This window comes from Lipotes vexillifer, unplaced genomic scaffold (genome assembly GCF_000442215.2).
Source record: "Lipotes vexillifer unplaced genomic scaffold, Lipotes_vexillifer_v1.1 scaffold841, whole genome shotgun sequence".
Lineage (NCBI taxonomy): Eukaryota > Metazoa > Chordata > Mammalia > Artiodactyla > Lipotidae > Lipotes > Lipotes vexillifer.
Window position 1 is genome coordinate 835,388 of NW_006798403.1, and position 14,498 is coordinate 849,885.

The 14,498-nt window shown below is 38.1% G+C and overlaps 1 protein-coding gene across 1 annotated transcript in view; it reads right to left on the reverse strand.

The window, feature by feature from the left end:
• The window catches only part of SEL1L (SEL1L adaptor subunit of SYVN1 ubiquitin ligase), a 54,497-nt gene extending 40,703 nt beyond the window's left edge, over positions 1-13,794 (reverse strand). Inside the window, exons 1-3 of the mRNA XM_007470469.1 lie at positions 13,623-13,794; positions 8,392-8,429; positions 7,258-7,489 (exon numbers count right to left, since the gene is read on the reverse strand). Coding sequence (XP_007470531.1) covers positions 7,258-7,489; positions 8,392-8,429; positions 13,623-13,692 — 340 coding nt within the window. The 5' untranslated portion in view covers positions 13,693-13,794. The remainder of the gene's footprint in view (positions 1-7,257; positions 7,490-8,391; positions 8,430-13,622) is intronic.
• Between the last annotated feature and the right edge of the window lie 704 nt (positions 13,795-14,498).

Sequence of the window (14,498 nt, forward strand, 5' to 3'; positions counted from 1 at the left end):
GAGAGCTTGTGAAAGTGGAGGTCTGTCCCTTAGAGACCGATGTGCATATTTGTGAAGGGGTCGATTTGGACTTGAAGAATGACAAAACCAGACAGTCATAGGAAAGCCTTATCTGCCACTTGGCCTTTCTGGCCTGTAGCATCTAGTCTTTGCTGCTGAAAAAAAGCCTGACTTTTTTTAAATTCCTGAATTCACAGATCCTAATTGCCTGTATCTGATTCTAAGCTGAGGCCTGATATTGTCTGGTATAGGCTTCCAGCCTAAGTGGGAGCTGTGTTGAACTGAAAACAGGCATAGGCTCATGAAGAGAACTCATACTCTGTGACCTCTGCACATTAGGCCACCTCGCTGTGGGGTCTACCCTATGAGGACATCACAGCTGCTCGGCTGCACCGTCTGGGTCCCATACAAATCCCAGCAGGAAAGGACTTGTTCTTTGATGGGACCATCTGAAATCATGCTGCTGACTGCCTGTATAGTGCTGACACAGAGCCTGACCACATTCTTAACTTGTGGCTATAGCTGAAAGCTGCAATTTGCGAGAGGGTATATCACAGCAACTGTGACCTCTGATCACTCCTGACAAGCTAAGCCGACTCCAACCCCCTCTAGAGCATGTCTGAGGTCAATTCCTTGTGCCTGCGTCTCCTGAAGAGCTGCCATTCACAACGATGGACTGACACTTCTGACTCTGCTTCCCTCACCTCTCTCCTACTGCACACGCCTGAGTGTAAGCTGATTAGTCATGCAGCCATCCTCAGAAAGGGGCTGATCTTTTCTAGGCTGTTCACCAGATAAAGTCACCAGAGTGAAAGGGGTGGGAGGTTATGTAAAACCATTTTGAAATTTTTTGAAAATTCAGGAGTTTTGTCCTGACTGATTCATGAAAATGACGTTTTCCCGGTTTGGCTGTATAAAGGGGATTTTCTATGAAGATGTTTTTCACCTCTTTCACAGAACCCCTCCAGACGAAAGGTCTGGATGAGAGTAGGGGATGACTGTAAAAACATAAAATTATGAATGTTGAGTGGAAAACACTGATTTTAGAACAACCAAGGGAAATAAACCAAAACCCCTGCAGCTAGAAAGGCACAAGGGAGGGGAGAGGGCATTATGATCGTTGTTCTTCAAAATTACTTCTGGAAGCTTCTTCCTTTTCCTGAAGGAAAACTCTCTGTGCACCTCTCCAAGCTGTTGAGAGTGCTCTGATTTCAGACAGCTGAGTTATGATCATACCCGGCAGCGCTAACTGAGGCGGCAGGAGCTGACCCAACCCCTGCACTTTCCATGCAGAAAACCTCCCGATATTGACCACACTCACGAGGTGGATGAACTGTTGTCACAGGCAACAAAACTGTTTGGAACTGATTGGCAGTCCCCCTGAAACCAAGCACTGAACTAAATTTTTTGGATTGGACTGGGATCCCTAGGACAAGATACCCACAGTGGGCAGCCACATCATACTGCCTAATTTATGTCTTGCTCGGGGTGCCCGACGATTGTAAACTTTCCTTTTCTAGGGATTCTCTGGGAATCCTCAACAATTCCTTCTGGGATTGTACTTCTGTATGTGTACCCTGACTATCACGACACTGCCTCAGCCCTGGAAGGCTTTCAACTCAGCTTCAACTTACCGGCCAGACTTGTACTGGGCCTGAACTGATGCTTAGAGCCAGGTAAAAAAGGTTAAAACAGAAACTTAAGGAGGAAGCTACCTGTCTTTCTAAGGTAGACCTTTATGATTAATGGGATTTATTTGGCTAAGACACGTGAAGAGCACAACTGAAATCAATACTGCAGGTTGGTCTCACTCTGCTGTCTGGGTCATATTGATAATAATTTTGCTGTAATGACAACCTGGCCAATGACCAAAGGGGTATGCCACGTAGAGTAGAGTGAACATAGCAGGCCTAAACTTCTATCCTTGAAAAGGCCTGTTTACAAGGCTGGCCCTTGGCTTGTATCTGGGAACTTAAGATTTTGGAAGGGTTCCCACTACCCTAACTGTTATGAGTGACTCACCTCAACTGTACAAAAAATATGATTTATGCTGAACACGTGCTTTCCTTCTGGGAGTCTGCAATTTTGGTATGTGCTAGGCACAGAGAACCTATGTGACTAGCCCTCTATAAAAACTCTGGAACTAGGTCTCTAAGGAGTTTCCCTGGTAGACAACATTTTACACGTGTTGTCACAACTTTTTGCTGGGTAAATTAAACACATACCGTGTGACTCTTCTGGGAGAAGACCCTTGCAAGCTTGCATCTGGCGTCCCCCAGACTCACCCCATGCACCATTCCCTTTGCTGATTTTGCTTTGTACTCTTTTTCTGTAATAAATCATAGCTGTAAATACGACTATATGCTGAGTCCTGTGAGTCTTTCCAGAGAATCATCGAGCCTGGGGTGTGGTCTTGGGGACTGGGAATAAGTGTGAAATGTTCCAACGAACAGCAGAAAGCAAGTGTGACTGGAGTCCCGAGAGTGAGAGATGAGGTCAGAGAGGAGAGGCTTGATCGCATAAAGCCTTGTTTGGATTTTATTCTGAACGTGACAGGAAGCCATTGGTGGCTTGTGAACAGGAAGGAGGATCAGTCTGCCCGCTATTAGATAACTGGCATCAGGGGAAAGGGTGAAAACAGGGACACTAGATAAGAAGTCCTTATATACAAGAGATTCGTAACTACCCTTGGGTGGTTCAGGAACTACTTTAGAAAAGAGAAACCTAAGTTTATCTTTAAGGATGAGCAGAAATGCGATACATGGATTTGGGCAAGGGGGTGAGGAAGGTATCCTAAGCAGTGAGGTGAACTTGTATGTGCCTCTGAAGAAGGGTGATGGGTTTAGCATCGCTGGAAAAGGGCAAATGGGGGGAAGCTTTGGGAGATGAAGTCACAGAAGATGGCGGCCACATGCACACAGAAGGCTTTGTGAATCTTGCTAAGGAGCAAGCACTTCATCTCATAGGCAAATGGAAGATAATGGGGGTTGTAAATAGGAGAGTTATAGGATCAAATTTGGGTTTTAGGAAGATCAATATGCAGAGACATGGATAAGAGGCTGACAAAGGAAGCAAGTCTAGAAGTAACTGTCATATAACCCAGGTCTAATGTAGCTGGGAGTACACAAAAAGTCATGCATATGCAACTTATATGTATGTACATAAGCCTTTTCATGTATTAATAATACATTAAAAACAAGTTTGAATGAAAAAAAAGCAATTATTGAAAAACTAAAACAAGTGAATCTGAATGTTTATAAAGTTGTTGGTATGACCACACAGAACATTACTGAAATGATTTTAAAACACGTCATATTATTGATACAAATCACTAGTAAAATAAATACTAAGAACAAAAAGAACCACAAAAAAACCTTAAACTACATTCAGTGGTTAGTGGTAAGGTTGCCATTGTTATTTTGAAATGATATATACTTTATTTGTTTGATTAAAGTAATATAACATTAATGTTGTTAGGTACCATGATTTTCAGCATCAGGGCAAGGAGACCCAAACATAAAAGAAAGAAGCAAAAATCCTGATGGGTGGAAAGGACTAACAGCAGACTTGAAATCCACTCTCTCTTTTTACTGCCCAAGAAACAGAGAGACAGAGAGGTGACGTGATCAAATCATCTGAGACACATGCTAACAAGAGGCCTTCTGGCAAATGCACTCAAGGTATTTACCACCAGGAGAGTCCTTACTTGTGCACTCCTTTACCAGGTTGGACCTGGTTTGTTCAGACTGCTCACTGTACATAAACCTAGGATGTAAGTATTTATCAGGCGTGACTTCCTAGAAAATACCACACAAGCCATGCAGTTATCAGGGAATAAACTGGAGATGTTTCATAACCGAAATCGCTCCCTTCTGTGGAAGTGACACTCCATATCAATCACTCAAAGGCCTCATATATTAAAAACATATGTTAAAATAAGCCAGAGTGCATCTTAACTGAGGTAAGACAGGACCTGGGAGCAGCTCTGGCAGCCACAGATCTGTGACTTGTGTCTTGTGATAATTATATCTTTGAAAATATTAGTCAAGTTTGATAGTGGGTAGGATCTCTGATTCTTGTGAGTTTGTCACTCTGACCCTCTGTGTTATCTCACCTGTAATATTTAATTTGAACTAGAATAATCAATACCAATGTTATATTTCCAAACCCTACCCACCAAAAAGGCCTATTAGTAATGACAATTCAGTTGCAGTGCATATCCTTGGTGTCTAGATTACAGTATCTAAAATAAATACAATTTCCCACTAAAAGGGATATGGATTCCCTGGAGAAATGGCTGAGATTCATTTTGGGGTAAGGAAAAGTATAAGATGAATTTGGGACATCTTGTCCTGCCTAAAAAGGAAGAAGTTTAAAAGTTACCTACTATTAGTCAAAAGGACAAAGGAATGAACTTAAAGGGACTCTCAAGAGCCAAAAATGGAATAATGTGAGCAATAAAAAAGAATGATTGCAAAAGAGTAAAGCATAGCTGTATAAAACCCATGGATTTGTAATGATGCTCAAAAGCAAAGCAAAACAAACAGAAAACATATTCACTGGTCTCTTTTGGAGGTTGCTAGGGCACCAAATCATTATCTGAAAATATTTCAAGGGAAAGAATCAAGCATTTATCTTGCTGTGTGGATTATATTTCTGGGTAACCAAATAGTTGATGAGGGAAAGTTCTTTAGAAAAGAACTCCAGATAACAAATGCAGGAGGAATGATAAGTTAACAAGTCATTATTTAGAAACTCCTAATGAAATAAGGCTTCCAGACAACAAACGAAATGGTTCCCAAAAGCTCTGGGTGAAAGGTCAATGAGGAACTTTCGAATGGCTGGGTCAGGCTGACACCACCCGACCTTGCTGACCAATCACTAGGAGTGGGACAATCAGATACTATGTAACTCCCAGGTAATGCAATGGGAAGCATACAACACTAACTATAAATATTATCGATTAGAAAAAGAGAACTAAATCTACCCAGGCCTTCAGAGCCAACTTCCAGTTCATAGACTAGACAGCAGATAGAGGAACAAGTTCAATTACATTACTAGCATATGACCCGCTAGATCTAGAACGAGGGAAATCCTATGGCACAAAGGATATTCTTTCTTTAACAAATAAAACGACACTTAAAAACAAGGAAGGGAAAATTGTTACAAATTAAGAGAAACCTAACATCTTAGTGTGGACACTGACTGACAGAAACCAATTCCAAAAAGACATTTGAAACAAGTGGGAAAACTAAACGGAATCTGGGTACTGGGTGATAAAGGAATAATAGCTAATTTTGTGGGTGTTATAATACTATTTTATTTTTCATTTTGTTGAAAAAAATTCTTACTTTTAGAGATATGTATGCAGGTAAAACAATGTAGAATTTGCTTAATAATCTAGGAAAAAAAGAAGAGTAAATGGATATGGAGTGGCAAAGATGAAACAAGAGCAAGAGTGTTGATGGCTGTTGAAGCTGGGTGACGGTGCGTACATGGGGGTCATTACACCCTCTACTTTTGTACTTGTTTGGAAGTCTCCCTAACAAAAAAGAAAGGAATGAAAATAAATATTTGGCAAAAACTTAAAAATGGTAATATACACTTGGCTGAGGTACAGGAAAAGGAACAGACTTACTTTTCTGCAGAACAGTTTAGCAATATGACTCAAATGTCTTTTCAAATTTTATACTTTACTTTTAAGGTTTACTTTTAAGAACTAACTCTAAGGAAATTTTCATAGATGTGTACAAAGGTATACTTAAAATGGTCTCCCAGCAAAAAAAAATATTGTTATGGTATATTTACATGTAAAATTTTTTATAGCCATTAACCATTAAATTGTAAAAGGATATTAAATAATATGGGAAAATGTTCAAGACAAACTGTTAAGTGCAAAACGCAGGCTGTAAAATAGTATATACATTTTGAACCAGTTTAGTCTTCTTCAAATCATACATCTAGAAAAAAGCCTGAAAGAGTATTCTCCACTATGTTCACAGCTGTTATTTCTACTTGATGGGATTAAGGTACTTTTAATCAAAGAAAAAAATGGTTTCTCTCTTTTTTTTTTTTTGTATAAAATTTCTGTAATAGGGGCTTCCCTGGTGCCGCAGTGGTTGAGAGTCCGCCTGCTGATGCAGGGGACACGGGTTTGTGCCCCAGGCTGGGAAGATCCCACATGCCGCAGAGCGGCTGGGCCCGTGAGCCATGGCCACTGAGCCTGCACGTCCGGAGCCTGTGCTCCGCAACGGGAGAGGCCACAACAGTGAGAGGCCCGCGTATTGCAAAAAAAAAAAAATATATATATATATATATATATATATATATATATATATATATATATATATATATATATATATATATATATATATATATATATATATATATATATATATATATATATATATATATATATATATATATATATATATATATATATATATATATATATATATATATATATATATATATATATATATATATATATATATATATATATATATATATATATATATATATATATATATATATATATATATATATATATATATATATATATATATATATATATATATATATATATATATATATATATATATATATATTTGTAATAAAAATTATATTTTTAAAAGGTAAAACCTGGATCAATTCTCAAGATTGGCTAATAACAGAATAAGCAGATATGGCAGTGATCTTTGAAATAATAAACTAAATGACAGATGGGTGGTGGGACAGGGCAGAGTGGATACATTAATAACTAATTTTTAAAAGAATAGGTATTTAGCACACTCTACTGTGAGAAAGATCAAGCTGTAAGTTTAAAAATTACAGAGTGTCAAGAAAGCAAAAGTTAGAAGAGCATTAAAGTTTTTATGTAACTTTAGGATAAACAACTAAATCAAATTACCTAGGATGACTGAAAAGATTATTGTAGTAAAAATCCTAACACAGTTCTGAAAACAACCAAAGCAGCAAGTCAGACAACCCTTCCTGCCTGAATTTCTATTTTGTGTACCACTCTGACAGACTGTTACATACTGAAGTCCAAAAAGAAATGTTCAAATACTAATATAATACAAATGCAATTATGAGTATCAAATTCAGCTTCTGTAACTTATCCTGTAAAATTATATGCTATACATTATATATGGTGAATATCAGTAAAATAGGACTACTGCACCTTCTATACTAGCTTTAAAATTTCAGTTGCCTCCTTCATAAATAAGGCAAAAGTAAACAAAATGTCCAGACTACCTGGTTTCCGTACTTTCATTGGCTCTTCATAGTCCTTGTTTTCTGGATTTGCAGATTCTAGAAAGCTGATTTCTTCTGTGGCACTTTCCCCTTCTTGGCTTCTGAGGCCATCTTCCTCTTCTTGAATAGGTGATTCCAATTCTGATTCTTCTGAATCAAGGAATATCTGACCAGCGACTACTCTGCCTGCTGGACTATGGTCCTCTACCGACTCATCTGACGGCAAAGAAGTCTGACAATATAAAGTATTTTTAGTTTCCACTACTAACAAGACTCCCTCCAACCTCATTTGACCATTTCTTTCACTAACCAGATACACCTCCTTCAGTTCCTTGAATGTGTCATACTCATTCGCCTGTATACACTTTGGCATGTGTCCATCACATGCCTTCATCACCTGCCTAAACCTGACTTCGGATTTCAACTTAGGTGTTACCTCCCCACAAGTAGCCTTCCTTAAATTCCCCAAGTCTAGGTCAGGGTCTCCCCCAACTTGCTCCCAATATATCTTATATATATTGGGAGCACTCCATATCCATTTACTCTTCCCAATATATCTTATATATAATCTTATATGACATATATTCCCCGTATGACAGCCCTGTACTATAACTTCCTGTTTCTTACCTACATTCCTTCCAATCTAGAGATCAGGGATCATAACTGATTGGTCTCTTTGAAGATGTAATAATCAGCCTTATTCATTCAATCAACCAAGTTAAGTGCATTAACAGATTTTTTTTTAATTGATGTAAACAAATGACAGAGGTTAAATCTTCAAATTAAAAAACTAAAAAAAAAAAGAAAATCAATCTCTCATTAGGCAGTAAAAAATGTAACTGCCTTCAAGCTCTTCAACACACACACACACACACACACACACAGAGCACATTTAAGTTGGAATTAAATCTAGTAACCAACACTCTTAGAAATATTTATTATTCTCTCTCCTATAGGTCAGTGATTTTTCTCCCAGAAGAACTAATATTGGCACTAGCTATCTTTATTTTCCATTTTTTAAAAAATATAGTTCTGTTGCTCAAAAGATGCAGATTTCACATCCTTCTGAAGATACATCATTCATCCTTTTAAATTGGGCATCAAATACTGGTCAATGTAAATTTGAGTACACACCTTGGAATCTAAGGATTCATCCTGGTTGCCTTCTTCATCTGTAAAGAAATTTTAAGACAATTTAGTCATCTTTCTTGTTTGGAAATTGCAGGTATGTTAAATGAAAGCATTTGATAATATAACAAATAAGACGACACTGGATAAATAAATCTATAATTATCTAAAAATTGGTTGTATTCAACAACTGTTCAGAGAAGATTAAGTGAAAGGAAAAAAGGGTGTTGGGGGTGATATTTTTTTCCTCTTTATTCAGGAAAGACATTAGCTTCATCTGGTACACAGGTAGGAAGACCAAGACCACCACCACCAAAACCAGACATTTCTTCAGATGCCATCCAGTTCTTTTGTTATAGTTAGTCCACTACTGAGAATGAGTTGCTAAATTTATAAAAATAGAGCCCTGATTTTGTGGTTTGGGATTCCACCCATTCTTCTCCTCAGCTCAGAATCTGGAGTTACTCTAGCTTATTTTAGTGATAACTAGCATTTTATTGTTCACTAAGACTACTAAAGATGGACATTAAGAATTATTATTATCTGACAGCAGAGTGGCCAAAGATAGTTAGAATTCGTGTTCGACTTTACTGAAGACATAACCAGATATGCATTAAAAAGTAGCATCACACTATCATGTATTTACTCACAAGAGATCTATTTGTTAAGAAATCAATAGCTTATATCAAATAAATAATAAATCCAGCCACTATTTACATCTTTCTTCCAAATTCATATTGGCTGTTTTGGTTTTGTCCAATTACATTAAGTTTCCTTCTATTATTCTTTCAGCATTTCTCTGCTACTTCTATTCTGGCTGCTTGCTATTCTTTTTCCTGCTCTTATATAAACACATTCAACAACCCAACGGCCATTCACAAATATTTGATCTTTGTATTCCCAGCCAGTTAAAAAAACAACTGTCAGATGATCTCTAAGTTTCCTTCTTACTATTAAAATTACCTGATTTTATCCACGTGTGAGCTTCAGTATTGCCAGCTCCGTAAATTATGTGAGAAATTAACCAGTAGACAAAATGCTGTAAGACCATGTGATTTTTTTACTAGAAAATTTGGTATTATGGTTGCCATTTATCTTTACTTCATATGGTTATATCCTAAATATGACTGGTAACTTGTAACTCTCCGAAGTACAACAACAACATGTTTTGGAGTTTGTGTTACCAAAGTACTGAGCCAACTTTAAGAAGTATAACCAACTCAGTATGTACCAAATACCCAACTCTATTTCACAGTATTTGTTTCTTTTGAATATTTGAGAAAAATCAGTCTACTGGTGAGGTTGTGCCATATATAAAGTGCTGTAAATTCAAAGAAAACTTAAATTATAGCTATTTTCACATTCACTACTTTTACATTACCTTCCAAATATTTTATTTCTGGTAGGTGGGGAGGAGAAGGGTACAGCAGGTATTAGTCCCACAGTGCCCATAACATTTAGGTAGTGATGTCAATTAATGAACAATCATCCTTCATGCTCACTTCTGCACAAGTATTACCCAAAGCCCAACTTCTAACATATGGTTCAAAGTCCATTCTCAGCAGATCTTTGGATAAAGGGAAAAAAATTCATCTCTAATAACAAAGTTGTATGTGTGAATGTATTTAATTAGTCATAAACATTAGCTAGTTAATAAATCAAGAGCAGACATTAAATGGGAAATGTATAGGGTATATCCCCAAATACTGAAACTTTAGATTAGTTGGAACTCAAATCACTAGTACCTTGTCACAATAGTTCACATATGTAGCTAATAAGTAAATAATATAGATGCCTATAAATAAATTTTAAGACATGTACATTTGAGACACTACAAGCTGTTAGGCATTAGAGTAGCAAAATGTGTTTCTGAACTCCCAGAGACATGGGAACTTGTGACATTGGGGTTACTCTGTATGAATGGCATCATGCTTCTCTTTCTTTTCTCTCCACAAACTAGGAATATATACTCAGGTTACTGGTAAATAAGAGCTTTCCTTCTCATTTACTAAACTGGGAAAGCCTACTCCAGATGGTAATCTTAAAGCAAAGGTATTTTCTCTTTGAAACTAATATGTCCATTCACGTAACACTTTAAAGAAGTTTCTTATAACCTAGAGACTTCTGACAGGCAGTCAGGTAAGGATTAAAAATACTGAAGTTACACATAAATAAAAAGAATATAGTAATGCTTTTATCAGAACACATACATCAAGCAACAAGAAAAATGCAAATGAAGAGCTATGGATTTCTCTCAAGAGTATCATATCCAAAATACCATGGTTTACATTACTTTGGTAATCATACCCCTTCCTTTGAAAAAGACCAATTTTCATTTGTATTATATCAGCTAACAAAACGGCAAAATACCGGGGATACTATTTCAGGGAAAAGTGGTCATTACAAATTCATTTTCCAACTTGTCATGTAAATTAAACAAACTGATATATCTTCAAACACAGAAAGTCTTACAAGTTTAGTGAAATGAGACCAGATACCCTGTCTTTGGCTTTGCCATTGAATCTGTGCAGATCCTAGGATACTGCTGATTCCCAATTACTCCAAATCCAAGGCCTGGAGAGCTAGGCTCAAAACCTGGCTTCTAGTTAAAACCTGGTTAAAACATGTTAACACTGCACACACGGTTCAATATAGCAAGTTTGCTCAGCCTCCTCTTCCTCAAGTGTCAAAAGGGAATAATATCATCTGCCTTGTTGACTCTCAACAAAGTTTTAAGGAACAAAAGAAGAGTGAAATGAAACATATTCTGCAATCTGAAATCTACTCTTTAAATACATGGTGTTAATTAATATAACTGTTACCTGAGATACCTAGCAATGGATCTAATTTACAAGACTCTGTAATATTATTTGGCATAAAGAAAAAAAGTCAACCATTTTAACCAGTAAGCCACTTCCTGTCAAAAACAAGAAAACATGTGAGAAAAGTTAAAGCATTTTTCATTATTATCTTGAGAAAATGAGAGTAGTATCTTTTAAATCTCCTCCTTTAAATTTATTTATTCACAAGGAAAAGAAAACATTTCTAATAAAAGTATTATACTTTTACATGCCTATAAGACAAGATATTAGATAACAGCTAGTAACAATGATAGGATCAAGATTCCCTTCATTGGCTGATCAAATTCTACCTGGCAATAAATGCAACTTGCTCTGGGTAACCACCAACACTCAAACATTATGTCAACACAAAATTATGACCCAAAACTTGATTTTTAAATAGGAGTAAATCTTTAAAATAAAAATGAGGCGGATATCCCATATAAATAAGCAATTTAATGGATAAAAAAGTCAACTGAAAATCCATGTACTCAACTTATAAAACTTCATCTCACAAGCGTTTTTGATATTTGCAATTCATGTGAGAACAGTAGTGCCTTTATTACTGGTCAGCATGCACATCTATATAGTTTTAGTTCTGGCTGAGTAAGATTTTTGCCTCTACCAGAGAAATGTTTTGGCAGTTTAACTATGATGGAAATCAGAACAGATGTTTTGTGAACACAGTCCTTTGTGTACATCAACACAACCCAAAGATTTAACACTTCAGTATTAACAGTCTTCTAATATATGGAGAATCCCAACTGTTGATTAAAAAACTTCTTCAAGCATCATCTCCACTAACATGATGCTTTAGATGTGCAATCTAGTTAAAGGGAGATGCAGGAAAATGTTTACATGCTTTAATTTTATTTAAGTTCTGCAAATTGAATTCAGAGGGATATGCACCATATTCTTTAATTTGTAGTTTTTACACTTTAGGGTGAAGAATCACTTGTGGAGCTTTTTAAACTACAGATACCCCAACCTGTTCCAGACCTAAAACTGCGTTTTTAACAAACCCTTAAGAGGAATTCTGATGCAGGTGGTTCATGGTCCATCAGGTACTCTACAGTACTGATTTCATACTTCCTTTGATCAAATAACTGCTAGCAGTGGCTTCAGGAGTTACACAGAGTTTTAAAAGATTTGGTCAGGAACACAAATCAACACTAGAAGGCGGGAGGCGGACCTCAGAGCATGATGTTGGCAGTAAAGTAACTGGCATATGCTTGTTGCTTTTGAAATGGTATCTTAAACCACACTATGGATAGAATTTTAGGTTTAGACCTTTTATTTTAGAAGCAGAATGACGTTACAGCATTGACTTACAACTAGGACGGATAATTTGAGGATTCAGATAACCATCTGGGAAATTTTCTGTTGGGGAAAAAAAAAAGAGTTGACATTTATACCCTGCCTCGTTCCAAAAAAAATTTAAAGCCACAGAACTGCTGTTTTGTTAACTGAAACTGATTAAAATTCAAAAGCTTTATTGTTGATTGGTTTTTTAACCAATACTCAGAAACACTAAATGCTTCTTTACCAACACTCTCAAAATAGACGTTTTCAGATGTAGGTAGATTAAACTATTAAACTATTAAAAAAGAGAAATGATAATTTTCAGAGCCAGGGTATAAATCAGCTGACTGGAAAATCAAATCAAAAGCATATGAATTTCTCTATCTATGTAAAAAGTTAAATCTAGGTGCTATCCATTTTACATTTATAAGAACCAAGATTTTTTTTCAAAAATCATAAAATTACTGTCAGCAAACATGGGGTGGCTCAGAAACACTGTGACACAGTAAAAAAAAAAAAACTACTTTCTTAAGAATATTTCTTTAAAAGTGGTACGGAGTAGGCACATTTACATCAAAAGTCTTCATTTTTTAAACAAAGAGACAGGGCAATCTCAGGTGCTAAGCAAACCCACCAAACCACTGTCAACATCCTGGTTTTGATGGACCTGGCTCTGCCCAGACAACCCCAGGTGTGCCAATTACTTAACTTACAAATCCCAAAGTCAAAGTTTCAAAACCGATGCAGCACATAATCTACATGAGAGTCGTGGAAGCTCCGGAAGGGCTCCTGTGTCACTGTGGGTCTAAGCCAGCTGTCAGGATTCATTACCATGGAGTCACTGCTCATTCGGGAGGAGTCGTGTAAAGTTTGTGAAGTGAGGAGAGGTGTGAGCAGGGGGACCGCCCCTTCTTTTCCTCCCCTCTCAAGCTCCCCTAAACACCCGCTCTGACCCAGGCCAACCGAAGCCCAAGAAATGACAGCGAGTGACAGGCTACTGCGAGGTGTGAGCTGGAGCCCCCACGGCCCTGCCCCGGGATGGAGGCCGGGGGGGCGGTGGCTCCTGGCCTCCAGTCCGAGGGGGCGGATACTGACCCGAGGACGCGGAGGCCGAGCCCAGCAGCACCGCACAGAGCAGCAACGTCAGCCCAACCCAGACCCGCATCCTGCTCTCAGGGCCGCTACCACCCGCTGGAGCTGTCGCTTTCTCCTCTGCCACCACCAACTCAGCCACCGCCGCCGCCGCCACCGCCGCCGCCTCGCTGCTGCTCTTCCTGCTCTGGTTTCCTTCCTCCGCCCCTTCCCAGGCCTCCCTGCCCTAGCATGCAGCCAATCCCCGCCCGCCGTCGTACGCTCCTCGCCCAATCGCCACGGCCTTCCCGCCCACCTTATTGACCCGCCCCTAGGGTCAAGAATTGGCCAATAATTACGCGATATTCTCACACCGGCTTTCCCGGTTGGACCACGGCCTCACCGACATGGCCCCAGCTAATTGGTAGTTCCTGGGTTTAATCATCCCGGAATCAGAGCATGAGTCCAGGGTTGGACGAAAAGTCACCCAGGACTACAATTCCCACAATGGACTTCAAGGGCCCCCCCCCCTCTCTCTCTGTGTGCTCTTGGGAAACGTAGTCCATCGTGGGGCAATATTTAAAAGTGCAGGTGGTTGTAGAAGTTAAGAGAACTTAGCTAACACCTGGGCTAGATACCAACTCCAGGCCGTGAACTCACAGTTTTTTGTTTTTTGTTTTTTTTTTTGAGCCAAATAAATATCAAGAAACACACATTATAAGGTTAAGAGTTTGTAATATGTTAAGCTCTTCCTCTGTTTTATTTGGACATAGTGGTATCAGCACTAAGGAAAAATACAACAGCTAGATTGAATTCGAGGTACTTTTTTTTAACGTAAACGAAACAGGACCATATATAGGGAAACCAGGATGGAACTCACTACTGGTCCCCCTTTCCCTA